Genomic DNA, 26167 nt, shown 5'->3' with positions numbered 1-26167 from the left:
TAAGTAATCGAAAACCTTTGTTACTCTTTCTGACGGAACAAATTAAAAACCGAGGATTGATTTAGTGTATTGTAGTGAGAGACAAGGGTGTGCAGTTGTTACAGCGGAAACAGTAGGTCAGGCAGAATTTGAGTTTACATATTCAATAGTTCCCTTGGTCAGTAATTCATTGGAAGATAAAACTTTGACAATTGCTCAATAGAATACTGCAAATTCAGTAGAGAAAAAGAGATGAAAAGGTGAAAACTTAAGCTCTGGGCATGGCAAGAAATCCAGTCCAAACGCCGTGACAACATTCAGTTTATGACCTTCCACATCCCTCTGATGCAATCCTCAAGTTCATCTAAGTTCACTTCTCTATCAGGTTGTAAAATCAGCCAAAACAAATGACGTTCACTTAAATCTTAGTCTGGATAATATTAAGAAACGACCTCAGTTTATGAGTACTGAATAGTTAGCTGTCACTAACCGGGCAATACCTTTCGATTTGGTTTCTATCTGCATACAAAGATAGTTTCAATTCTCTAAGCAATCAATCTTCATAAGATGATTTCTGATGAAGTGAATGAAAGCTTAAAATAAAGAAAAATTTGTGATGCAACCTGATCAACAGCAAAGAACTAGGTGTTTTAATTAGAGCAAAACTCTTGCTACTGTGGCTGGATTTGAAACCATCTTGATTTGGCCAAAGAATTAAAGCTTAAAACACATTATGTAACAAGAAAATTAGTAAGGCAAAACTGCTAAAGCTTTTTATTTCGAGTGAACCAGTTTTCGTCACAATCCAAAATCGTGCCTCTATTAGCACTTCTACCCGTCATCTAGGAAATCCTCACGCAGTTCCCTCTCCTCCTGAGGGAATACAAACTATTTACTTTTGAGGGAGGGAAATTCAGCAATATTATCCAACTCGAACGGAGCCTTTGGCTTTGCCTGCCGTGAACGATTTCCTTCAAACCCTTGCTTCCCTCTTCGATCCTTCTCTGGATTCCAGGAGCGGTCATTCTGCTTATTAAACTGACCTGCATTATTCTGGTTATATGCAGGGCGGTTCTGGTGATATGCATGGCGGTTCTGCTGATATGCAGGATACTGCTGGCCATATTTAGGGCGGTTCTGCTGATCGTGTGTAGGGTGGTTCTGATGATGATATGCGGGGTGGTCCTGATGATATGCAGGGTGCTGCTGGCGATATTGAGGATGCTGTTGTTGATCTTCAGACTTCGAGGGCTGCTGGACAACGGTGGGTTTGTCCTTCTCTGCCTTCATTTTCTCATACTCTTTCAAAGTGAGTACACGAGTAAACTTTTTCTCATGGGGAGCAGTTGGAGCAGCAGCAGTTGCAGCGGCACTGGAATCATTGGCAGCTCCTCCATTCTCGCATCCTTTGCTTTTAGTCTTCTTCATCTTCCTCCGTACACTCCCATTTATTTTTCGCCTCACAAATCCTTCAGAACTCTTCTTGCTACTGCTTTCGTTGACCCCATTACTCTCCAATTGGGTTTTGTCACCCTGTTCCGGGGTTTTATCTGCCTGCTCCGGGGCTTTATCCCCCTGCTCTTCCTGTTGGATTTCCACAACAGCTTCAGCCTCCTCCTTCTCCACCCCATTGATATTTCGCTTCAAATCAACGCCAGAACCGCCATTACTAACCGTCCCAAAAGATATCTGCGACACAGCACTAGTAGTACTAGACACAGATATAGCATCCTCGGTTTTAGGCCTAGAAGAAAATCTATGTGAATTGAAATCCCGCTGCTGGTTATACCGATTCCCGCTGTCGTAGGATCCAGTAGTAGAATTCCTTTGTCCTCCGTAACATAATTTTTTTTGAATATCGAGTCGCACTTTCTGCTTCTCCTCTTCCTTCTTCCTCCTCTCCTCCTCGGCCGCCTTCCTCTTCGACTCCTCCAGGAACGAGCCCTCAGTCCTCTCATCAACCACAACGATGAGTTGCTGGAAATCTCTGGCACCCAACAGTTCGAAGGAGTTGGAGAACTGGGCCATGATTGAAACAAAGAAAGTGAATAAAGTGTTTGCTAGGGTTTCTGCTGAATACCAAGAGACAGAGAGAGGCTAGGGTTTCTGATGCCTTGATCAGCCCGATTTATAGAGGTGCTGATGGGTTGGTTATACTTGCTGCCCAAGCCAAAAACCCCAAAATCCTATCCTGATACGACTTGGCCTTTTGGTTAAAATATTTGCGTGCTCACCAATTAAATTGCAAATCGAGTATGTAATTAGCTTATACAACTAAGAAAAAAATTTGTTTAAGGAAATATATAGGAGGACAATATTAATCGCACTTGGAAAAGAATTTTAATTGGTTGGCAATATATTAATAAGAAAATGATAAACACACCTCATTTTAACCTGTTTAATTGGGTATATCATGCTCATTTAGTTTATCTAATTTGAAGACTAAAATTTAAAAAAGTCCATGAGCAGCTAAAAGGCGTATAAAAATTACTTTCCTATTAATGTTTGAGAGAGAATAAAAATGGAGCTTGCAACTTAATATTAATTGCATTTATTAGTTTTGCAATTTTTTTTTAATTAATTGCATTCGAGCACATCAATCGAAGTTATTTCTTATTTATAAATAATATTTAAAGAATAATGCTAGATAGACTAAATTTGTAGATAAAATTTACAAACTAAATTATATGCCACCGATAAAAATGAGCACGTTTATGAATACTTAAGTAATAATCTAATCATCAACTTTCATATCATTTAGTGTGAGGCTTAGCTCACTCCTCTACCCTTCTTCCCTTAGTGTAGATATTATTGTTTGTTAAAAAAAATGGTGGATTGCCTTGATGAATATGGAATTTCTTTTCAATTCAGTTCACTCTAGATTCAAATACTCTCCTCATCCCTTAGTTTAGCTTTTAGAGTAGTAATTTCGCTCGTAATAAAAGGCTGGTTAAACTGAAAATTCTAAAACTACAAAACTAGTTTTAGCAATAGCAAGCTGTAGGGCTTAAATATGTTTAAAAAGGACAATATCAATCCAACAAATTTTTCTATTGTGCGAGAGTCGGAGGGGGAGGGGGGGAACGTCTACAGTACGCAGTCTTTGTAGTATCCCACATCGCCCGTGAGGGCGTGGTCTTTGGGCCTTATATATCCATGCCCAGAGCTTTAACTTCAGAGAGGCCTTTTGTGGACTACGGTCCACAAGAACAAAACCGTGCGGTAGCTGGGTGGCTGCGACATAGTCCAGGCCCAGAATGCCAAAGCGGACAATATCCGAGAGGTTGGAGTCTGGGATGTGACAGTCTTACCTTTATTTTGCAAAAAAAAAAGAAGTGCTTATATGACTCAAATTAATGACCTCTCGTTCACAAAGAAGCAGCTTTTCCACTACACCAAGGCTCGCAGACTATAAATATGTGATTTATTGAATTTGAGATACATAACAAGACTTGTAGTTTGAGCCGTTCCAGTCCTTCGTTGAGTAGGTCATGTCCCTTTGCAAAAATATAAAGTTTATAGTTATTGTTTTCATATTCAAATAAAGATGTAGAATAAAAAAAATGATGGGATAGTGAGAGAAATGTTAAATACACGGAAAGACGAAATGTAATAGATTGATTAATAATTTAAATTAAGTTCTACTATTCTTTCATTTTTGTTAAGTAAATATGTTCTTAAAATTAAGATAACACGTCAGTTAGGAAAATTTCTTACTCTCTGTATTAGGGCCAAACTAACCACGAGAAAATTAAATTCTAGAACTATCGTAATTCTTTATCATTATCCCTAACAAAAGTTGATATTCTACCAGAAAATCAATCAATTGACAATATAAAAAGTAACTTAATTACTTATAAACACATGCAAAGTCCCTCATTTCATCAGTTTGATATTCATTCTCAACAATCTCAAATTCCCACGCTACTTAAGCCAACCCAAATGTTCTTAAACACCAAGTCACTAACAGATCGAAACCCTACCAAAATGTTAGTGACATAGATTCAAATATTATTATCACTAGCCTCTTCCCACAAGCGTTAACTTGCGGCAACGCATAATTTGCTCTTTTTTAGTTTATGATTTTGTTTTAAATGGTTATTAACTCTCCCAATGTGGGGTTGTTTTCTTTTAATTATTTTATTAATTTAATACAACGTAGACTCAAAGCTATCAGATTATATAAACTGGGCTGGTCATAAAATATTGTTGGGCCTAAAATTTCAGTCCATTTCCACCTGGACTAACCTGCAATTTATTGAGCGAAAAGAAAATAATAATTTTTTGTACCCTCTTTCTTTGTATTTTTGGTCACAAACTCATTCAAATGTACCAAAGAAGCCCACATCGCAGGCCAGAGCAAATTACTACAGAACGGAGGTGCGGGAAACTTAAAGCTGCGATTTCAAAATCTCCCTAAACAAAAATGAGTGTAAGTTTCAAGCACCCATTCGATTTCCCAAATCCCAGATTTTTGCTTAGTTAGTTTGATTTAACTTTTCTAATTATCTTTGAGCAGCTGGTGGAGTCGAACCAATCCAAACCCGGCCTACTGTGCAATCCTGAAGGCTCGCAGAGAACCCTGTATGCTTTCTTAATGTTTCATTTTTACTTTTTCATGTGTATTTTGGTTTGTATGGGGATTTGGGTATTTGGGGTTTTGAGGATTTAGCTTTTTGTATGAAAATTTCAATCCTTTAATTTTAGATTTTTTGTGTTGCTATTTTTTTAAAATTTTTTTGCTTGAAGGTACCCATATGTAACAGGTACATCTGTTGTGGCTCTCAAGTATAAAGATGGAATTTTGATGGCTGCTGAACGAGATCATGCGTGTGCGTGGGCATGTAAGGAAGAAGAGATTGATCGTTTTACAGCAAGGCAGTGTGCTAAATTGAACAACTTTCCCTGAATATTGCACATTCAAGAAAAATTGTATACCTTGAAAGACGAAAGAGATTCACAGATCTTCACTTCCAGAGTTGCTCAGAAAATAAACGACTTAACCTGAATACTGCACACAAATTGGTACAAATCCCTAAAGCTAAAAAGCAGCATCACTTCTCATCAATGGTAACAAATCCCTAAAGCAGCAAATGTGTTTCGTGAGACGAGTATACGTAGACTAATCATACACAATCACAAGACTGAAAATACTCAGCTAGAACGCCTCCAATAAAGCGTTTGCTATGAAAACACACGAAAAACACTCAACACACGACAGTATTAGTATGGTATAACAATCCAGGAAGACACATGCCAACAGTAATCACTTCCCTTACGAGAGGCGAGCATTTAAGTCTAGAAAAAACACTCAGGAAGAAAAGGGGCTTAAATTATGAAAGCTTATACCAACTTCTGACCTCAGTTTGTTCCTTACAAATCAGTCGAAACACAAATTGTTCCCTTCTCTTTACAAGTACCGGGCATTGTCAATTTATAAGAGTTACTCAGCAATTGGGATAATTGCTTCTTTTCGTTTGTCTTCGTTGTCCTTCGAACAGGAAAGCCAATTACTCTAATTTCTTGACAAATGACGGAAGACAGTGCATGGTTATTACACTTTATCGTCATGGAACCACCACCTCGTTTCCTTGGGAGATCTGCCATTTCTACAATTCTTTACATACCGGTCATTATCTTCCGGGCGTTGCTGCAGGCATACACAAAAGGGCTTCAGATACGCATCCCCAAAATATTCACAATCTATTAGACCATTTAATTCATAATCAGAATGTCCATCTTTCACAAAATAATGATTGGTTATTTCCCTGTTTGAATGTTTTAGCAGAATAAATGACGGGACACGATCTAGCTTGCTAGTTAAAAGAACTGAAATCACCAAAAATGCAAAAATTAGAGAAGTACAACACAAACCTTCACGGTGGAGCTTGATAGCATGGAGAGAATGCTAATACAGATGGAACTAACAGTCATGGCTGGTGACCATGAATCGTACAAAATATCTACAAAATTCCATATCAACAATAGATCACATCATGTGAGGCCGTGAGGGTAAAATGAAACAATATATTGTCTTAAATACAGTATAACTAAAACTTTCACTCATTGGATTCATAATGGTTCAAGATACTGTTTGATACAGCACGCAGTAAGTAATGACAACCTAAAGATGTTGTTAAGGTATACCATCCCCGGTTTAGTATCTACTATAATTATTCAAATCTCTGGTAAATACAAATTTAGCTCAGTTAACAGACTGAACATATTCAGAAAGGCAGTGACCAACCAAACCTACAGCAAAAATCAATACTCAGTTGGATTTCCATTGCCAAGCTTTACTAGGCAATACCAGAAAAATAATTTATTATCTCAAACAAAATTTGTTTAGCTAGCTGAAAACTACATTTTTGCAGCAAGAGATTGAGATAAAGGTACAACACTTTCAGGCAACACTTACCACATGTTTCAAACAATGATGATAAATTATGCATTAAACAAAAAAAAAGAGAAGCAACAACGGAAGATGTAAGTCCATTATAAGGACAAGTTTCAACAAATGAGTGAGTGAAGCAATCCAGCAAAAGAAAGATTTTTGTGATGTAATTAAATACAAATCAGATATCAAAAGCTTAAATGAAACCCATAGATTACCTAGACAAATATGACCATTGCTATAAATATGAGGATGTAGTGGAGCTGGAGGGACAAATATAACCTGTTCAAGCCGCCACAAGTTTACACACCAAAACCAGTTAAGTCACCAGCTTTATGAAAATCAAAACTACGCAAGACAACTAATTTGCAAATATATGTTGAAGCAAATTCATATCACACAATCAGATGGATTTGCACAGACCTGCGGGGCTTCCATTGGGTAATGCTCAGGAAAATCAACCTGAAGCTGAAAGGTCTCATTAGAATAGAGAGTTCCAGGAGCTCCATTGACTTCAATCACCCACCTTTTGGATCACAAATCCCCAAAACACAGTAATTGAATTGAACCAAAGTAATTGCAGCAGAAAAACACAAACATTGAAGGCAAAAATACACAACATAAACCCTAAGCAGTTGAATTTCAATCTCCCTCGTCAAAACAGTTTAAAAGGGGGTAATTTAAACCCAAAACCAAAGACCCAATAAGTATAAGACTATGTAAATTCTGAATCCTACTATTCCTCCAATTCCAATGAATTATCCTTTCTCGATAAACAAACAGAAAGTAGAAGAATAAAAGAGAAGACCTTTGGAGATTATCGGTGACTTTGTGCTTGAAGCCCGCGGGAGGATTGACCTGCCACTCCAGAAGCTCTTTCTGGAGCCTATTGCAAGCAATCTTACTCAAAGTCTGAAAAATCCAAAACCCAAAAACCCAATCAAAAAACAAAACCCAGAAACAGAAATTGCATGGAAAAGTGATTGGGTGTGAAATTAGGGCAAACCTTGCGGCCGGAGGCGGAGGAGCTGGTCATGCTTGGAGAGAGAGAGAGAGAGAGAGAGAGAGAGAATGTGGAGGTGTTAACGAGGGAGAGAGAGGGGGAGACGGGGAAAGGGACAAAGGGAGGGGACGGGGCGGCCACGATTGGTTTCACAACCGGTGTTGGGTGTTCCCCATGTCCAATTTCTTTACTTTTATATCTTTCTTATTCTTTAGCCAATTGTTAGACCAACTCCAATGGTGGGCTAAAAGCCAAATTATTCTCCAAAATTTCCTCCAAATCCAATCCAACCCAAGGGAAAATTTTGGGCTAAATGCTAAACCAAGGCTAAATTCCCCCCAAAATTTAGCCTAGAAATCGAAGTAAACTCCATCCAATATTTATCGGAATTTAAATTTTTTTAGATTAAAATATTCATAAAATTAATTTACGATAGTCTACATATTTATTTTATTTTTTTTAATTTAATTTAACAAAAAAATAGCCTAAGTTCATTCTTTAATAATCTTGGGCTAAAATTTTAGGCTAGAACGGTTAGAGCAAAAAAGCTGTTTCTGGGCTAAAAGCTAAATTTTTCAGGCTAAAATATTTGGTTTTTAGCTCAACCATTGAAGATGGTCTTATTAGCCTTCAAAAATATCATTTTACATTTCAAACTTTCTATATTATGAAAGAAAAATACACTTGTGAGGAGTGTAAAATGAGATTTTTGAAGTGCCAATAACACTTCCCATTCTTTATTCGCATATGTTTTCTTCGCCAAGTAGGCTCTCTTGATGCGTGCCTCGCCACACGATGTTGTTTTGTCTTCTAATAAGAGAACCAGTTATTCGCCACGGCAGTTCATCATTTTGGGGGTCGAGAAGACTCATAGAGACATTTCAGCTTTCCCTAACCACCACCATGTGATACACCAGCACCATGAATTGAATCTAAGACGTACCGTGTGTAATACGAACTTGAAATTCGTTTCCAATTACTCAGCCATGATGGTTACTCTCTCTAGTTTTTATTTGACCTTTTTTTTAAAGGAAAACTAATGAAAATGGTTTGAAAATTTTGAGTTTTAATGATAAGGACAAAATAAAGGGTAAAGTGAATGGTACCATGATTGATTTTTTAGTGTAAAAATGTGATTTTTCGTTAAAGTGAACAGTACTATGAATTTTTCGTTAAAACTCTTTTTTTTCAATAAATTTTGGGAATTAGATCCTAATGTGACAACTTTGTACGTGATTCGTTGTCATCAGACCAAAGTGGCAAATTATCCTTTCTTATTTCAGTATATGCCTTGGCCAGTGGCCACTTTGCTTAGAAAGTGAAAAGCCGAAAGGCAGTTTGTGTATTTTATTAACTAAGGTTCCACTTTCACCCAACTTCATGTATTAGGTTCAATATTATTTGTCAGCGGCTTGGAAAGATTCGAACTTGAAATCTCTTTTAACATTGAGGTTTTTAAACTATTGTTGTAACCATGATTCTACATGGTCGGCCGAATTAAAAACCAAATCAAACCTAAGGGGCAGCTGAGGCAACTTTCTGCTCGAAAATTGCTTTTAGTAGTGTTTGAATTTCCACACTAAGCAGTTAAAGGAAGATCAGTTTCTTTAAGCCATTCGGATTAGCCTAATGCCGACGGTGGGTAGAAATAAACTAGGTACAAGGTCAGAACTCCTTAGTACTGATTTGGTATTGATGTGTTTTTATAAAAAGTTGGTATAAAAAAAAGATGAGCTCAAAAAGATGTTTGGTAAACACTTAAAAACAGCTTATTTTCACAGTTTTGGGTGAAAAAAGCTGAAAACGTGAAGCATAAAAAATGAGCTTTAAAAGACCGGCTTCTTTTCGCCAAAACACGGATGAATAGTGTTCATTAAATGAAACTTCCAAATTCCCAAACCTACCCTCACCCATCTCTTCTCTGTTACTTAATTTCAAAACATCCACAGCTCAAAATTTGCATATGCTGCACGTAATTCTCGTTCTACCATTAATTTACACAATTTCGATAAAATCAAAACCCTAATTTCAAAATTTCACTAATAAAACGATTGAATTTGGAGGATGCAGAATTGAAACCTGCAAAACGTTGTTACAATAGCAGGTATTGCCAAAATTCTCGAGTCCGAAGTATCACTCGCCTTCTGGAAATTGGTCACCGAGAGCCTTCTCGAGTTTGGACCTCACAACACCCATCATATCCAGTCAATACACAATTTAGATTATAGCCGAAGACTCAGATCCTCTCTTTCTCCAATTCAAGTCAACGATTCACATCCATGGACAACTGAGTCGCTCATCGAGTTAGTCACCAAGCTTCTCACAAATCTCCATCGAGAGAGTAGGGATTGTGTTCGAGGGATTGTGATTGGTGTTGTTGCGGTGGTGGTCTTCAATAAGGGAGCGGAATATGTCGGCAACCCAGCCTTCCTTAAGATATGGCAAAGAGAGACAAAGAGAAAAGGATGAGAGAGGGAATGGGTGGCGAAGGAGGAAAGAAAATACAGGTTTTGCAAAAGAGGAGAATCGAATCTTGGAGAAGAAAATAGAATAAAAAATTATAATTCCATAATAAAAGAAAAGATAAAGAGTAATAGTTGTATAGTAAATAGATATTGTTTGTACCATACTTGACCAATCCCGAAACTACTAAGTACCGGTCAACAACATACCGTCAAGGACCCACAAGACTTTTCCTCCAACCAGGAGGCCAATCACAACACGACACATGTCGGTATCAGAAGCCAATCACAGCGCGACACGTGTCAATATCAGAGGCCAATCACAACACGACACGTGTCAATGTCAGAACAAAGCTAGAAACTCTCTTCTATAAAAGGGGATCATTCTCCCACAATAATCCCTAATGTCATTTGTACTAAACTATTCACTAGGACTCACTAAAAGAGAGCTTGAACCTATGTATTTGTGTAAACCTTTCACAACTAATGAGAACTTCTCTACTCCGTGGACGTAGCCAATCTGGGTGAACCACGTACATCTTGTGTTGTTTGCTTCCCTATCTCTATTCATTTACATACTTATCCACACTAATGACCAGAGCAACCTAACGAAGGTCACAAACTTGACACTTTCTGTTGTACCAAAGTCCCTGCCGATTTTGTGCATCAACAGATATTATAAATGTTGGATTATATGTTGAATGTTAGATTATGATTTCTTGTTAAACGTTGGATTATATGTTTAAGATAAAGTTTATAAATATTTTTCTTTTAAAAATAAAGTATAGTTAGTAATTCACCTTTATTTGTTAAGAAAATTAAATTAATGGCACATCTAGTATTATACCCTTTTTGGTCATTTCACACAGTCACAGCTGTTTTACATAAAAGTTTACCAAACACTATAATATTGTTTTTTTTTTTCTCCAAAAGCATTTTTAGAAAAAAGTTTACCAAACACTCTACTACTTTATTTCACAATTGTTTATTCTCACAGCACAACAGAAGCAATTTTTTTTTCAAATCACAACAATATCAAACCAGCCCTTAATATAAAACCCTAAAAAGACTAGTATCCTTGAATCTTTCTACCATGTAAAGAAAACCAATGTGTGTAATTAGGATTAGCATTGACACACCGCGACCCTGATATCCCCATATACCAGGGTAGGTACGTGCTGGTCAACACCCGAGGGTGACGAAGCCATTTCAACATGCATGCAAGTTATATTTAAAAAGAACGAACGTAAGTAAAATATGTAAATTTGAATATAATGAAGTATGCAATTGCAGGAACGTGTTCAGAGCATACAACTAATCAAGAAGAGTACAAAAGGAATATTTTAAAATAAATGACATTACAAAGAAAGTGGGTTCTACATCGAGAAGACTCAAAGATATCTATGCGGATGTATCCTGACGCCAAGATCATGTGCCTCGACTCTAACTCCTAAAAGGGGAGCAAAACCAAAAGGTGAGTGAACCAAAGTTTATAATAATAGTACTAGTAATATGAAAATCATTTTCTTTCTGAACATACTAACCCTCTGTTTTGAAAACACATATATGGTACTACATAGTAGGTTTTCTGAAAACTCTAGCATGCCATGAAAAACATTCATAAAACATGTACGTGTAAACCAGTGCTTAATAATGGTAATCTAGTTGCCTGAAGGAAAATCTGTAGAACATCTGTAAATCACATCAATGATGTACTCAACTAGGGGTATCATAGTGGCTTGAAGGCATAATTATCACCCGAAGGTGAAGCTGTATGACACCGGGTTACGCCACCCGAAGGTGAAACCGTACAACTATAGGTTATAGCAAAGAAGAAACATATATATGTATATATAGTGGGTCCATCACCTGAAGATGAAGCTGTACAACTCTATGTTACGCCAGAGAAGAAATATAGAGGTCCATCACCCGAAGGTGAAGCTGTACGACTCTAGGTTGCATCAGAGAAGAAATATACATATATATACATAACACACCGACATTGGCCGTGGCTAGTGAAGTTGGGAGTATGTCATAAATATTCTCAACTATGTCCTATGGCCATATACATCTACATACTCGATTGTGTGTAAGTGTTGTATGATAACCCATTAGATAAGCACCGAAAACGTAAAACATAATCCTTCCAAGTCAAATCATCGGAGCTCAAAAGCTCAAAGCATCATATCATAAACCATATTCGTAAATCCATAATATTTCATAAAGTGGAAATCCAATAATTCATAACCTTTCATAAAACGTAAATTCGATAAATCATAAATAATGCATAAAACGTAAAATCATGAAATCATGCTTTTTGTGAATACAAGCCTAGCATTTTATAAAAACATGCAAGTTAAGAAAGGGTCCACTCATAGATATTTTGTTACCGGAAAGCCGCTCAAACTAGAAAGGACGGTGTTAATTCCCACCGACGCACCTAAGCACAAATGGAGGCCATTTATTAAAACTCTATCAAAACGATAAAATTTGGGAAAACGGACAATGAATTCGGATTTGGCACGTCGAAAAACCTAAGAAAGGACCTCAGGTTCCCCCATGCGCCACCACGGAGTGGCGGCTCAGGAGGCTACACGCTAGTGCAAGTACCAATATGGGTCGCCTGAAAAGTTGTCCAAAAATTCACCGACACCACCGTCCACGTAGCGGAGCACAGTACCTTCGACGAAGGCGTGTGTGCTCCACGCGTTGGCCATGATAGCCCGCCATACTTACCCACACGCTGACCATGGACAACAGGGCATTAGGTTTGGGTTGGGTTAGATCCAGGTCAGATCTGGGTTTTGGGTTGCTGGGTTGGGCCGGTTGCTGGGTTAGATCCGGGTTAGTGTTAATGAGGCAAGGGTTTGGTTTACATAGGCTAAAGGTTTGGGTCAGGTTATTGGATTAGGTCTAGTTATTGGGTTGGGTATGATCATGGGTTGCGGGTCGGGTTGGATCCGATTGGGCTCACGGGTTAGCCGAACCCACGAAGAAGAAACTTGGAAACTAGAAATTTTGGCCGGAAAACTTCCCTGACTCTGTTTAGCTTCTAATCTTAATCAAAACTCACCATTTAAAAACCAAATTAAAGCTAGGAAGACATAGATTTGGAATATACCTAAATGGGAATAAGATGCGGCCGGAAAATGGCTCGAAAGCCATCGGACCTCACCGGAAAATCTGGAAAACACTTTCCCGAGTTGTTTTCGTGTTTAAACCTTCACCAAAATCATTTTTATTCAACAACTATGTAATCTAGACCACGTGGGAAGAAGATCGAAGGATGGTTTGTGACTTACCTTCGTGGAGGATGACGATAACTCGTTGGATTCGGTTTTGCATAGTGATGGTACTATGCAAGGAGGGAGAGAGGGAAAACAAGGGGTTTCTCGGCCTGGTCTGGGTTCGTGAGTCCATCATCGATCATCGGGGAGAGAGTCCGTGAAGTGGGGGTACTCATCGGAATAGCGAATGGTGGTAGTGATGTGGCGTGTATGTTTACAGAGAATGAGAGTGAAAGAGGTAGCTGAGAGAATTTGAGAGAGTTAAAGTGAGAGAGAGAACTTTGAGTTGAGGTGGTGGTCTTTAGGGTGGCTCACAGGAGAAAGGTGTGGTGTGGCATGATCTCTGCATTTGCAAAGAGAGAGATGAGAAAAGGCTGAGAGTAAGAGAGAGAGCGAAGATGAGAGAAGAGAGTTCTAGGGAGAGAGAAGTCATGGGATGAGAAAAGGGCACCCTGGGAGAAAACCTACCAAGTGTCAGCCAGGGAGTGGTCCGAAGTGGAAAATATATCTACTTGGAAAATTACCAAAATGCCCTTACGTTCAAAAATTCTTAGAAGCTTCGTTTTTACTCCGAACTCAATTATGTTCACACCTACGTGTTCGTAACAACAAGTACTACAAGAATACGCCAAGGAAAAGAACCTTACGTGACACGACATGAAGGTCAACAAAAATCAACGTTTTTTCCCCGAAGGACATTTTCTTAAATTCACACTATAAAATTATAAAAACCGAAATATCTGAGGACAAGTCGTTACAAGCATACTACTACCTTGATTAATGGAATGTTCCCGGACAATTTGTCCATTAGGAATTCAATCTTCCAATGTTTGATTCTTAACACCTATTACAAGTATTCTTTTCCTCTCCTCATCATAACCATTGATCAGAATTATCTTAAGAGTAGCGATCAAATCGTGTCATGTTTCCGTGCGATTTCAGAATCGTGTAATGTTTAAAGGCATCGCGCTTTGCCATAGCCAATAACTTTTGATTTATATTATTTTCGGAAGCTAAGTACTCCCACTTATTACTGGTACAACGAAAGTGACAACCAAAGGCAAAGGCCTTAACTCACACCAAGAAATGAAGCATACAATCCTCAAGTGCAAGCACCATGCACTAAGCATAATCCCATAATACGAGAACAAGCCATTCCAATTCGAAGCAATTGTTGTTGGGAAGATTCAACCTGTGATATTGGTTTGCGAGCGCCATGAGCTAGGATTTGAAATTTAGCAGCAGGAGTTCGAGGGTGCCAGAGCGACTGAACTGTTGACATAAACATGAGTTAGCTGTGTAAAGTTGCAATGGACAAGAGACAACTCGAGGGTAAAGATGATGAAAGCCTCGGTTTCATCTGCACAAAGTAACTCTAAAAGCTTGAGCTACATTATTCGGTAAGCAGTTACAATTCAGGATATAAGACTCGTAGCAAGTTGGATATCTTGTTTCTCAATTTTAGTTACATAAGATTTTTATAGAACATCGAATCCAATGTTCTGGAAAATGTTGTCCATCATAGTTTGTCAGCTCTAAAATTCCATGTTTTGGCTTTGAGTCGGTCAGTGGCCATTTTTGCTCTACACATATTAGATTCACAAACCAATGCAAGACCAGTCTTGAGGAAATGATTGTGTAAACATTAAGAACGGAAAAGATTATTCACAAACCTTAATTCAGCTGGAACTAAAGGAGTGCGGAAGAACTTTGTACGGGTTGAGTATCCCTTTCGGGTCCAGCATTTTCTTGATGGAAGCCATCAGTGTCACCTGTCCATGTAGATCATATGTTTACACACTTCTATAAAGAAACTGCACATCTTCGAAGCGGGAAACAGAGGGAAACCAAACAGGTCACTCTCCATCTCATTTTAAATAACACTCACCGTATCAGTTGGCTTGCTGTAGAAAATCTCATTAGCTTTCATCAGTCCAAGGCCATGCTCTGCACTAATGCTCCCACGGTGCTTAGAAGTCCACTCGTAGACAAATGGTTCAATTTGCGTCAAAATCTGCTAATTCGTTGACGATATTAAATACACCGCAACAAATTGAATATATAAGTAGCTCTTTGACTAATGGTAGAAGGAACTTACCCTATCATCGTACTGTGGAGCTGAAATATTGAGATGCAAATTACCATCTCCAAGGTGGCCATATCCAATTATGTTAGCTGAATCACCTAAACATTTAAAATACAAAAACTTAAAACTTAAAAATAATTATATAAAATACTATCCTCCAAATACAAAGAAATATAGATATCGCAAGTTCACATTACGCCCACAACCTAACCACCCAACCCTAAATAGGTCACATGGCCACTGCAGCAAGAAGCTGAGAAATAATTCACATATCGTAAGCAAACAAGATGCATTTACTTACTAAGTCTTTTTCTCATTTCCTCGACAAGATCATACATCTTTTCAACAGGTAATGATAGATCATATTTGTAAACAGCTCCAGCTTTCATCAAAGCTTCTGGCACTCCCTGCCACCACAAATAGAAGACCGACTGAAGGACATACTTAAGATGTTTAAGAAAAGATGGAAATATTTGCTTCTTTGTGTATATGAAAAAATTATTTGAGGCAAAGACTATCCATGAAGGTTTTAATGACATGATGGCTGAAATTATTGCTTCTTGTACTAAACAGCTGTTAATGACAAGAAAATGATAGAGATTTTTTTATTGAGCTAAAGACAGTCAACCAGAAAAATGAACGTTTAGTATCAACTGTCAACAACAATAGCTGGGAACAGACAGTAAAATGCAGGTTTAGCAGAGAGAAAAAAAGTAGTTTCTATATGAACATTACGTATCGACTCCTGACTGTCGAATGCAAAGCATCGCATTCGTTAACCACAATAGGAGAAAATATTACCTCACGAATACGCCAGAATGATGATGCTTGGTTTATGTCTTGTGCTAGAGCACCATCAGAAACCAAACCAGCTTCCATTGCATGTAGTAGGAAGGCTTCAAGCTTCTGTCTGTATCCAAACAACTCACGTAGTTTTATATAAATATTCGCATCCTGCTTATTGTTAATTACAAACCAAAGATACTGTGGAGATTATATTTTAAGTGGCGTGTCAGTCTCGTCATTTTTAACCACAATTCATTTAAAAATTAGATGTGAGGAACTAGACCTCAATGCTAAAAAAAAAATAATACAAGTGAGGGTAAAAGCTCTGTCACTCACGCGGGTGAATAAAGAAAAAGATGCCAACCTGTCATAAGTTTCATCACTGCCTGTTGTCTCAATCAAAACATAAAAGTTGTGCATTGTGGGAGGTAATGGATTCCGGACGCCATCCAAGTGATTCAGAACCTGTTACGTAAAGTATAATAAGCTTCAATGAAACAGTGATAAGGCAGCAGGGTTTTCTAGGTTATGCTTTCTTTTTCTTTGGTCAATGTTTCAGGCTATGTCCAAAAACAGCCAAATTTCGTTGCACAAATTATCCAACTTTCCCAGTGCTATGCACTTGATATTTGTACTGGAGCATATTGTCATCGAAGTCAAAATAGAAGAGGTAATATACTTTTGCAGTCAAATATAGATATGTTAACTGCACGTTTCTTCAAAATTCAAAAATGCGAAGAAAGATGAAGCCTGAAGATGAAAGCCTGATATGCACTAGTAAAGAAAAGATGTAGTTGGTCACAGAAAGCTGACCAAATCCAGTGACTGGCTATCCAAGAATTCAAAAGCCGATAGAATCTCCCCAAGCTTCCTCTTTGCTTCCACTAGAAGTTTCTGATAAACATTATCGAGGGAAAACAATTACTGGGTATCAACATCTGCATCCTACTGGGTTTAATTTAGTAACACTTATGAAGAAGGATGAGAATTTCCAGTGCAACGAAACTATCTTACTTGACAGCTAAAGTAATCTTGGCATGCAAGGAAAGCTACATTTACTGAGAATAACTTTGGAGGGGTAAGTATAGAAACTTTGGTCACAATACCCAAAGATCCTTCACTTCCTGTGTCAGTGATAAACAAAAATTATAAGGTGCAACCCTCACTAAAAGAACTGCAGTCTTCTACATAGAAAGAAAAAATGAAGTGTTCAGTAAATACCTATGAACAAATGCTTTAGGTCATACCCAGTATTATCTTTGCGTAAAGTTCCAAGCATGTCAATAACATTACCATCAGCCAAAACAGCTTCTATACCTGCAAGATACGGTAAAATATACTTCAGTGCAGAACAACTATTGACAAAAGAATTACTAAGAACCAGGTCATTAAAATTAACCATGACCAAGTTTCTAGCAGCTCTAAAATACTTCAGAAGTCAAAACAAGAATTCGTAACCTAAGTCAATAATTATTGGTTAAAGTTATGTGGATTCTAAACTCAGATAAACAATGATTTTTGAAGCAGATGAATGTCAAACATCAAAGTTATGTGTGTTTCTTACCAAGTACGTTTCCATGAAGTGATCCATAGCGAACAAGGCGCAAACCACCTGCATTGGTTGAAACATTTCCACCAATCTGGCAGCTTCCTTTTGCACCTAAGTCCAGTGGCATAGTAAATCTGAATGGAAGCATAAAGTGCTTAAATATGACAAGGATAAAACTACCAAGATTTTGATCAGGTGTAATTTAAAAAGAGGGGAAATGTGCCTGATAACAATCTAACAGTTCAAAACAGTATATATGCCAAAACTAAATTATAAGCAAGTTGCGCAACCAGAGGTAAGAATTCTACAAGGAAGCATTTAATTACGAAGGGCAGTGGGCAGGTCAGGACGAGGTTATAAGGGAGGATATAACTAAAAAATAAAAACTGTATCTCTGTTCTATAGCATTTGATCCTAGCATATTGGTAGAGATATTTGGAAAGTGCAGGTCCTATCAGCAAAGAAAATTATAAATTATAGATACTTACCCTTGGTTGTCCAAAAAAGTAATCAGATTTTCCAATATGCATCCTGCCTCACATACCAGTATACCACTCACCTGAAAAGTTGGCAATAGAAGATTACTTTACAAGCATGCATTCCATTGTCGCAACCATCGGTAAAATTGACTTAAAAATTTGTTGGATCGCCAAAAAGAAATAAATATCACTGCATGTCTACCTGGTCAAAAGATATAATGTTATTCATCAAACTCATATTGATAATGACCTGCAAAATAACACCACCGAAGGTTATTCAGGTGAAAATTTTTTACGAAACCACACAGATTATGCGTACTATAAAAATCTGTCTCAACAAAACATTCAGATATAGCTTTCGTTTTTTATATATAGGCAGATGGTAGAAAATTCCATCAGCAACCACTCATTCATCAAATAAGCAGAACAAACCGCATTACTTCATCGAAAACTGGAACACTTCCGCCCACAAGACCAGTATTTCCGCCTTGGGGAACAACAGCCAAGCATCTGGAGTTACAATATTTAAGAATTTGTGACACCTGCAAGGAAGAAATAAATGCATAAAACCCCTTAATTCGGTAATATATTTTAAAATACAGAAGGCAATATCGGGGTGGACTTAGCCTCACAATGGGCTAGCAATAATGTGGTTCAAATTCGCCTTTGGCGAGAATGGAACCTAAGACCTCCCACTTACAAGTGAAGAGGAATACCACTAGACCATAGTACTGAGTGGCTTTTTAAAACAGAGGTATTTTGTAATACCTCATTGGAAGGAAGAACAAGGATTTGTGTACGTGTATGATCATATTTCCATTGAGGATACCAGCCTTCGAACCCACAACAATGAGGATTCATGCTTCCACACTTCACCACAATGGTAGGAAGAAGGCCGGTCCCACTTTTAAAAGTTTAAAAGTTAAAAGAATCCTGGAAACTTGTATGGTAATAATAAGACTACTGAAGAGGAAGAAGTCAACCTCCTCAGTGCTCTGAGGTTGCAGCAGAAGCTTACTCGAGCCTTTGTATTTGTGCATCCAGTCTGTATTTGCAATGGCCAGCCTCTCTTCCTCTTGAACTACAGTCTTCTCCCCTAATACTCCCTTAAAATAGCTGATATCATCAGCATTCAACGTGGAAAAAGACGGGTTCCTCTCAACCTTCGCCGCCAATGAACCAAAACCTCGGCACCGGGAGTCAAGACGACGCTTTTCGACAGAATCCCGAAAAGTTTCTCCCCGATATCTTAAGAATCCGAAACATGTCTGGACACTCCACTTGTGATTACCATTGTAGAGATGGAAATCTCCACACTTGTTGACAAAACCATGAGAATAACCTATTCAAGAGTTCAATTTCTTATTATTTCTACAAGAAATTAATCCAAAAATCATTAGTTTAACAAATTAAGCACAATCTTTGAACTCCAATAACCCAAAAACAAAACAAAAATTCATCTTTACATTTTCTTCAATGCCATCCCCGATCAACCAAATGAAGCATTTCTCAACCATAGTAAATAATCACATGCCTTAAATTTTTCATAGCAATTTCAGCTAGAACATCAATAAACAAATAAACGAACTAACAAAAAAAGCTAGAACATCAAAAATTAAATAAATAAATAAATTAGCGATAAGAAAAATTGGAGCTTTTGGATTGTGAATTACCCGAAGGGGAGTTGTGGATTGAATTCTGAGAACTGGGATTATATTGACGATCAAAGAGTGACTTATTGCAGGAGTATCTGAGGAGACGATTACTGGCTCTCACCCTCTCCATTGTTGTGACTTGTTCAGTTTTTTTCTGTTTCAGTTTCTGAGTTTGAGCTTCCAGTTGGAAATGATTTTGGTATACTCCATGTTGGAAGATTTGCAGAAATAGCACCTAAAACATGTTCATTTTTGTGAAATTACCACATGAAATCAGGAGATTTTGCAATTAAGCACTCAAATTTTAGACCCTTGTACCCTTCGGCACCTATGTCACACGTCCACTTAAACTAAATTGGCAAACCAAATGTTGTGTCATTAATATAAAATGAGCACATTTATCAATACTTAAGTAATAGTCCAATCATCAATTTTCATGTTATTTAATTTATAAAATTTTGTTTACAAATTTAATCGTCTAATATCACTCTTAAGTGAAAAACAAAGACCATAACACAAGGAAAGTCTTACATATAGCGGGTCGCATCCCCTTCTACAAAAAGTTGAGCTTCGTGTCACGTGTGGCACAATAGATAAGGTGATCGAGCAGATTGGATGCCAAAACGTAACAAAATATGAAGTTTGGGTTGGATAATAATTGGATCACACATCGATAATACAACGAAATAATATCCAATCAATATATAGGAGTTTTTACCCCTAATATCACTAAGACTTTTTTTTTATAAACCCAACACTTAATATCCAATCAGTAATAGGTGATTTTTGTTCTTTTTAAAAAAGAGGGACAACTGGTGACAAACTACGATTATCCACCACTTAATAAAAGGTAATTAATTTAAAACAATATCGATTATGTTGGTGATGGACCTACATGGCCTATAAAGTTTATCAGTTTGAATGTTTATTTGTAAAAAAGATTTAGTTCATATGGTAATTATAAAAAACTGAAAGTTCAGGTGCCATTTATGATATTCTCAAGTGACAAGTGAGAAACCTTGTAGGGCCGGCCCATTTGAAACGACATGTCGTCTCTCACACCATCACCGGGTTCCTGACAGTATTCGTAACCCCTATGGCCCTATCCAATTCTCTCTGACGCATAAAACCGAGAAGCGCGAACACAATCTCACCTATGGCGTCGTCGATGGCGTCGTCGTTGTCCTCGATCCTGAACCAGCCGCACTGCGCTCTCCGTCTCAAGTTCCAGAGGCCGTGCCGCTTCACTCTGAGGTTCCTCAATTGGGGACCGGAGAAGTCCAGTTTCCACCACCGCCAGCAGCTGCCGCCTCAGCCGCAAAGGAGGAGTCTTGGCCGCAGTATCTCCAGAAACTTCTCGAATTCCAGCACCAATGCTTCTCTCTCCGTCCAGTCCGGTGGCCCCAGCCTCCGCCACTTCGTCGCTCAAGCTGCTCTCGCCGGTGCTGAAGCCCAGCTTCCGTGAGTCCACAGTTCACGCCCACACACAGTGTCTTACAATGTTGTTGTTAATTTTTTAGGAATTTATGCAATGATTCGAATTGTTTTGTCTTAGAAAGGCTTAAAGTAATGATCTTTGATGTACAATCTGCTGCACAAAAGCAGCTTTTTTAAACATCCAAAATTAGCTGGCTGTGGAGTTATAAGAGATACAAGTTCAAGTTGAAATTTTTATGTGAGCAATGCTAGTGCATTTGTGATGTTTTGCCATGTTTGTAGGAGAAATTGTCCGGATAGTTCATAGAGGAAAGTTGATCAATGTCTTTCGATGTTCTTGCACCCGAATTATATGTCGTGCACACTGTATCTCATGCTTAGCTTTTGTTTCTATGTTTTTCTTCCTTTTTTTTTTTTATTTTTTTTTTCTTTTCATGTATAGGAATGTGAATGATACTGCAGCTGAAATTGCTCCAATAGGTCGTATCTATCACGAGACTTATGGGTGTCAAATGAATATTAATGACATGGAGATCGTTCTGTCTATTATGAAGAATGCTGGGTATAGTGAAGTCGTTGATGTTCCTGAGAAAGCAGAGGTTATTTTTATTAACACCTGCGCTATCAGGGACAATGCGGAACAGAAGGTGTGGCATCGGCTTAATTATTTTTGGTTTCTTAAGAGGGAATGGAAGGACAATGTTAAAATAGGGAGGTCGCAGTCCAAACGTCCTCCAAAAGTTGTAGTTTTGGGATGTATGGCGGAGAGGTTAAAGGACAAGATACTCGATTCAGACAAAATGGTTGATGTGGTTTGCGGGCCTGATGCGTACAGAGACTTGCCAAGATTATTAGAAGATGTGGACTATGGTCAGAAAGGAATCAATACTCTTCTTTCGCTGGAAGAGACTTATGCTGATATTAGTCCAGTTCGAATCTCCAAAAATTCAATTAGTGCTTTTGTTTCTGTTATGAGGGGTTGCAACAATATGTGCTCATTTTGCATTGTTCCTTTCACAAGAGGCAGAGAGAGGTCACGTCCTGCGGAATCTATTGTGAGGGAGGTGGGAGAGCTTTGGGATGAAGGCGTGAAAGAGGTAACACTGCTAGGCCAGAATGTAAACAGCTACAATGATGCCTCTGAGAATGAAAAGGAAGTTGAAACAGGAAATAATTGGAGATACAGTGAAGGCTTTTCCAGCATGTGCAAGGTGAAGAAAGTTGGTTCGCGTTTTGCTGATCTCTTGGATCGACTTTCCACAGAATATCCAGAGATGAGGTTCCGATACACATCCCCACACCCTAAAGATTTCCCTGATGAGTTGCTGTATTTAATGCGAGACAGACCTAATATCTGCAGAAGCATCCATTTGCCTGCACAAACTGGGAGTAGCGCAGTGCTAGAAAGGATGCGTCGTGGTTATACCCGCGAGGCATACTTAGATCTTGTGCAGAAGATACGGAGAATTATCCCAGATGTGGGCATCAGCAGTGATTTCATATGTGGCAAGTGTTCTTATCAATGTTTTATATATTTTGGTAATCTTGCTTACAAAACTTGCAATCAACCTTCGGTGAGAAGAAACTTTCAGCTTCTGTTTTCTATGTCTACTATATTTCTGTATGTGTGATTTGTGGTGCCCAGTGGGAAATCTTTTACAAGGTAATAGTAGCGATCAAATATTCTTGAAAGGAGGGCTTTACTTGCAACATCTAGTTTCTTTCTTTAAAGGTTGTTATGAGATATCAGAATTTTATGACCAACTTCGATTTTTTATTTTGGACGCTACCAGCACATGAGATCAGTTAATTGATCCTTCGGGCTCAGCTTAGACTCATGCCTTTTTCTTTCCCTTTTGATGTTTAACCTGTGGGTTCATGTTTGTTTACACTAAAGTTCAGAGTTCTCAGCCACTTCTTGTATCCACATTTGGGGAATCCCACCAGCAAACCTGTTAATTACGTTTGTCCTATTTTCATGTGGATTGTTTTCTAGTTTTCTTAAGATTATGCTACTTGCTTTTTTTGTAAAATGGTTACTGTCTAACTCAGGAATTGCATCGTATTCTCACTTTTTTTCAATGTCCTTACATAATTTTATAGTAGACTTTCAGTTCTTGATCTAGATTTTATAAATCTGAACTTAAAAGCAGAATTGTTGGTTCTTGTTAATTTTCCACATGTATTCACTAGCATGCCTTCTTTGCCCAAGATTGTTTTTATGCATGTTCTTATGGTTACCAGATGATTGTAAGCTGCAATATCTCATTTTTCTTTCAGCGTATGCATTGTTTCCCCATCTAACATGTTTATTTCTTGTTACAGGGTTTTGTGGGGAAACGGAGGAGGACCATGAAGACACACTTAGTCTTGTAAAGGCTGTTGGTTACGACATGGCTTACATGTTTGCGTATAGCATGAGGGAGAAAACCCATGCAAATAGAAACTACGATGATGATGTTCCAGAGGATGTGAAGCAGAGGAGGCTGACTGAACTTATCGAGGCTTTCCGTAAGAGCACAGGTCAGTGTTACGACTCACAGGTGGGAACTACCCAGCTTGTCTTAGTAGAAGGACCTAACAAGAGAGCTCCAGATACAGAACTCATGGGCAAAAGTGATAGAGGTCATAGAGTTTCTTTTGCTAACGTGCTGTTACCACGTCGAGATGCTGATTCAAATGAGGAAAGGAATCCCGTAGTGGGTGATTACGTTGAAGTTCGTATATTGAAATCTACAAGAGCATCATTATTTGGAGAGGCTGTTGCAATAAGTAAATTGAGCTTGTTTTACAACAATGTGGATGAAGAAGTTGTTGCCGCCTGTGGAAGTAGAAGTTGAACCGAGCTTTTTATGGATGCCCTAGGTTTACTTTTTTACACAGCATATCCCTACGGATTAGTTTATTCATGTTTTGTCGATGGTGACCTTGCAGCTGCTTCTTGTGTGGGAGTTGAGAATTTGTGGATGCTGGTAAAACAAGGATCGGTTTCAAATTGGCGTTTCGTCTCCCTCTTTGAAGGTTTAGGGTTAGGGTTTAGGGTTAGGGTGCTATGCAACTGTTTGCATTGATGCATGTATTGATACAACGGTCTGATGAAAATACATGCATTTTGGTATTTATCAAATTGAGAAAATTGTAGCAATGGTCATTTAACTTTAACCAAATAGGAGCAACGGTCTCTTGATTAAAAATTCATGACCATAGGTCTCTTAACTCATTAAAACATGCAAGTATGGTCCCTTTTGTTAAATCTTTCAGAATTATGTTAAATTGAGTTATGTAAGAATGATCATCTCTACAACTGAGTTAAAGTAGAAGGATTATTGCTACAATTTTTCTCATTTGATTTTCTATCTTTGCCCTCAATTCAGCCTCATGTGGGGTGACACGTAACTCATTTTAATGAAAGTTTTAACGAAATTGAAGAAAATGACTATAGTTGCACGTTTTATAGAGTTAAGGGATCAATGATCATGAGTTTTTAGTTAAAGGATCATTATTTCAATTGGGTTAAAGTTGATAAACTATTGCTACAATTTCTTTTTATGAAATTTGAATCCCTTAAAATAGGATAGAAACCAACTCACAACATAAATATCATTGTAGCGGCATTCGTGTGGCAGGAAGTTCTGAAATAGCCTTTCCATTGGTTTTCATGAATGTGTGAATTCAACAGGGCCGTTATACATTGCATCATTATTCACAATAGATCATTTCTTTGGATGGTTTTTTTAGTCAAAATGGTATTTGAGATTTACATGACTCCTCACTTTGGTCTTTAAGATTTGAAATCAATAGAAGTAGTCTTTGAGATTGTCCACCATCAATCAATTTGGTCATTCCCTAAAAAATTATGTTAAATGAGGATCAAAATGATAAAAATATCCTCAATTTAACAAACAATATGCTAAAATGAATTGACAAAAAATTGAGGGTTTTTTGTCATTTATTCTTATTTAATGGAGATTTTTCATGGATGAACCAAAATGATTGATGATGAACAATCTCAGGATCACTTCTATTGATTTCAAATCTTAAAAACCAAAGTGAAGAATTATGCAAATCTTAAGGACCGTTTTTGGCTAAAAAGCCTTTCTCGATTTATGCAAACAAAAGGGATTGTAAAATTTTATAAGAGGCATCTGTTAAAGGGACAAGGAGTGTCTACCCTCTCGTGTCCTCCTGTTTGTGTGGTCACAGTTAAGCCACGTCAACATTTTATATTACTATTCATTTTTGTCTTATTATTTCTATAAAAAAACAATATAAAATGTTGACTGTGACCACACAAAATAGGAAGGCACTGGAAGTGAGAGGGCAGACAATCATTGTCCATGTTAAAGTGCTCTCAAGTGCTTTTCTAAGGATGAGAATCTTCTCCAAATCCTCTTTGTGAGAATCATAGGGATCCTCACATTATGGTCGTTCATCGTATATTGTGTTATCAGTTTTCGTTAGGTACTATTTATGTTAATTTTAAATAAATAAATTAAAAATAATTTCTGACCGCACGATATACTATAAATCGTTAGAATGTGAGAATCCTTAAGATTTCACAACTTGAATCCGGATGGGATCCAAATCTCTTTTCTAAGTAGCATCTGCATTTTTTTTTTTTATTGAGGTTGACATGCTTCTGATAAAAGCTCTTATAGCACAAGTGTTTCTGGCAATAGCAAATTCTTAAATGATTACACTTTTTAACTTGTGGTACCCTTTCATATCTCTACCAAACTCCGACACTTCCTTTTGACCCAAAACAAGGTTCTAAAATACACTAGGCACTAGTCGAGCGGCGGGCTGGAGCTTAGTGCCTAGGCGGTTAGGCAGAGTTTAGACAGATTTAAGTAAATCTATTATATTTTGTGTAAATAAGTGTCTACTTATACTTAAAATATATATAATTTATCATAAACTACAAAATAATATGACATATATATTATGAAGTATTGGAACATAATGAAAACATGAGGAATAAGGATATAATGCATGTTCATTTAAATATGCAACAAGTCTCTTACAATTTATTGAAAAATAATAATATGCA

At 37.7% G+C, this 26167-nt stretch overlaps 4 protein-coding genes across 7 annotated transcripts; 1 reads left to right on the top strand and 3 right to left on the bottom strand.

Annotated features, from left to right (window-relative positions):
- Positions 1-867: 867 nt before the first annotated feature.
- Positions 868-2007, bottom strand: LOC137712868 (uncharacterized). The gene has a single exon (XM_068452084.1). It carries the CDS (start codon positions 2005-2007, stop codon positions 868-870), a length of 1140 nt encoding a protein of 379 aa, XP_068308185.1.
- A 3286-nt stretch (positions 2008-5293) lies between these two features.
- Positions 5294-7542, bottom strand: LOC137730989 (probable ubiquitin-conjugating enzyme E2 18). Its single transcript, XM_068470024.1, has 6 exons — positions 7380-7542; positions 7182-7285; positions 6797-6899; positions 6592-6655; positions 5854-5942; positions 5294-5629 (listed from the first exon to the last, which is right to left on the bottom strand). Exons 1-6 carry the CDS (start codon positions 7407-7409, stop codon positions 5534-5536), a joined length of 486 nt encoding a protein of 161 aa, XP_068326125.1. The 5' UTR covers positions 7410-7542; the 3' UTR covers positions 5294-5533.
- Positions 7543-14102: 6560 nt separating this feature from the next.
- Positions 14103-19862, bottom strand: LOC137730965 (D-2-hydroxyglutarate dehydrogenase, mitochondrial). Of its 4 annotated transcripts, none has more exons than XM_068469988.1 (16): positions 19699-19862; positions 19009-19367; positions 18466-18567; positions 18228-18275; positions 18035-18105; positions 17562-17680; positions 17219-17314; positions 17012-17121; positions 16811-16891; positions 16362-16462; positions 16013-16121; positions 15513-15618; positions 15224-15309; positions 15014-15139; positions 14799-14897; positions 14103-14485 (listed from the first exon to the last, which is right to left on the bottom strand). In XM_068469988.1, the coding sequence occupies exons 1-15, from the start codon at positions 19808-19810 to the stop codon at positions 14805-14807; spliced, it is 1719 nt and encodes a 572-aa protein (XP_068326089.1). In that variant the 5' UTR covers positions 19811-19862; the 3' UTR covers positions 14103-14485; positions 14799-14804. The 4 variants fall into 4 exon arrangements, with proteins under 4 accessions (XP_068326089.1, XP_068326099.1, XP_068326105.1 ...); XM_068469998.1 differs by having other exon boundaries at positions 14103-14397; XM_068470004.1 differs by having other exon boundaries at positions 14103-14392.
- A 919-nt stretch (positions 19863-20781) lies between these two features.
- On the top strand, positions 20782-24399 carry LOC137743122 (CDK5RAP1-like protein). Its single transcript, XM_068483027.1, has 3 exons — positions 20782-21141; positions 21560-22623; positions 23443-24399. The coding sequence occupies exons 1-3, from the start codon at positions 20837-20839 to the stop codon at positions 23955-23957; spliced, it is 1884 nt and encodes a 627-aa protein (XP_068339128.1). The 5' UTR covers positions 20782-20836; the 3' UTR covers positions 23958-24399.
- Positions 24400-26167: the final 1768 nt, after the last annotated feature.

This window comes from Pyrus communis, chromosome 1 (genome assembly GCF_963583255.1).
Source record: "Pyrus communis chromosome 1, drPyrComm1.1, whole genome shotgun sequence".
Classification (NCBI taxonomy): domain Eukaryota; kingdom Viridiplantae; phylum Streptophyta; class Magnoliopsida; order Rosales; family Rosaceae; genus Pyrus; species Pyrus communis.
The sequence above is the reverse complement of the archived record's forward strand: the minus strand, read 5'-3'. Positions and strand labels throughout refer to the sequence as shown.

What these genes read in the sequence shown, in the direction of transcription:
- LOC137712868 (XM_068452084.1), bottom strand. Translation starts at nt 2,007, where the DNA reads ATGGCCCAGTTCTCCAACTCCTTCGAACTGTTGGGTGCCAGAGATTTC.
- LOC137730989 (XM_068470024.1), bottom strand. Translation starts at nt 7,409, where the DNA reads ATGACCAGCTCCTCCGCCTCCGGCCGCAAG. An exon ending in CAATGGTCATATTTGTCTAG is followed by an intron (nt 5,943 to 6,591) that starts GTAATCTATGGG and finishes GGAATTTTGTAG; the next exon opens with ATATTTTGTACGATTCATGG. An exon ending in TATCAAGCTCCACCGTGAAG is followed by an intron (nt 5,630 to 5,853) that starts GTTTGTGTTGTA and finishes GTATGCCTGCAG; the next exon opens with CAACGCCCGGAAGATAATGA.
- LOC137730965 (XM_068469988.1), bottom strand. Translation starts at nt 19,810, where the DNA reads ATGGAGAGGGTGAGAGCCAGTAATCGTCTCCTCAGATACTCCTGCAAT. An exon ending in AACCTCAGAGCACTGAGGAG is followed by an intron (nt 18,568 to 19,008) that starts GTTGACTTCTTC and finishes TCTTCCTTGCAG; the next exon opens with GTGTCACAAATTCTTAAATA. An exon ending in AAGATTACTTTAGCTGTCAA is followed by an intron (nt 16,892 to 17,011) that starts GTAAGATAGTTT and finishes AATGTTTATCAG; the next exon opens with AAACTTCTAGTGGAAGCAAA.
- LOC137743122 (XM_068483027.1), top strand. Translation starts at nt 20,837, where the DNA reads ATGGCGTCGTCGATGGCGTCGTCGTTGTCCTCGATCCTGAACCAGCCG. An exon ending in GGTGCTGAAGCCCAGCTTCC is followed by an intron (nt 21,142 to 21,559) that starts GTGAGTCCACAG and finishes TTTCATGTATAG; the next exon opens with GAATGTGAATGATACTGCAG. An exon ending in CAGCAGTGATTTCATATGTG is followed by an intron (nt 22,624 to 23,442) that starts GCAAGTGTTCTT and finishes TTCTTGTTACAG; the next exon opens with GGTTTTGTGGGGAAACGGAG.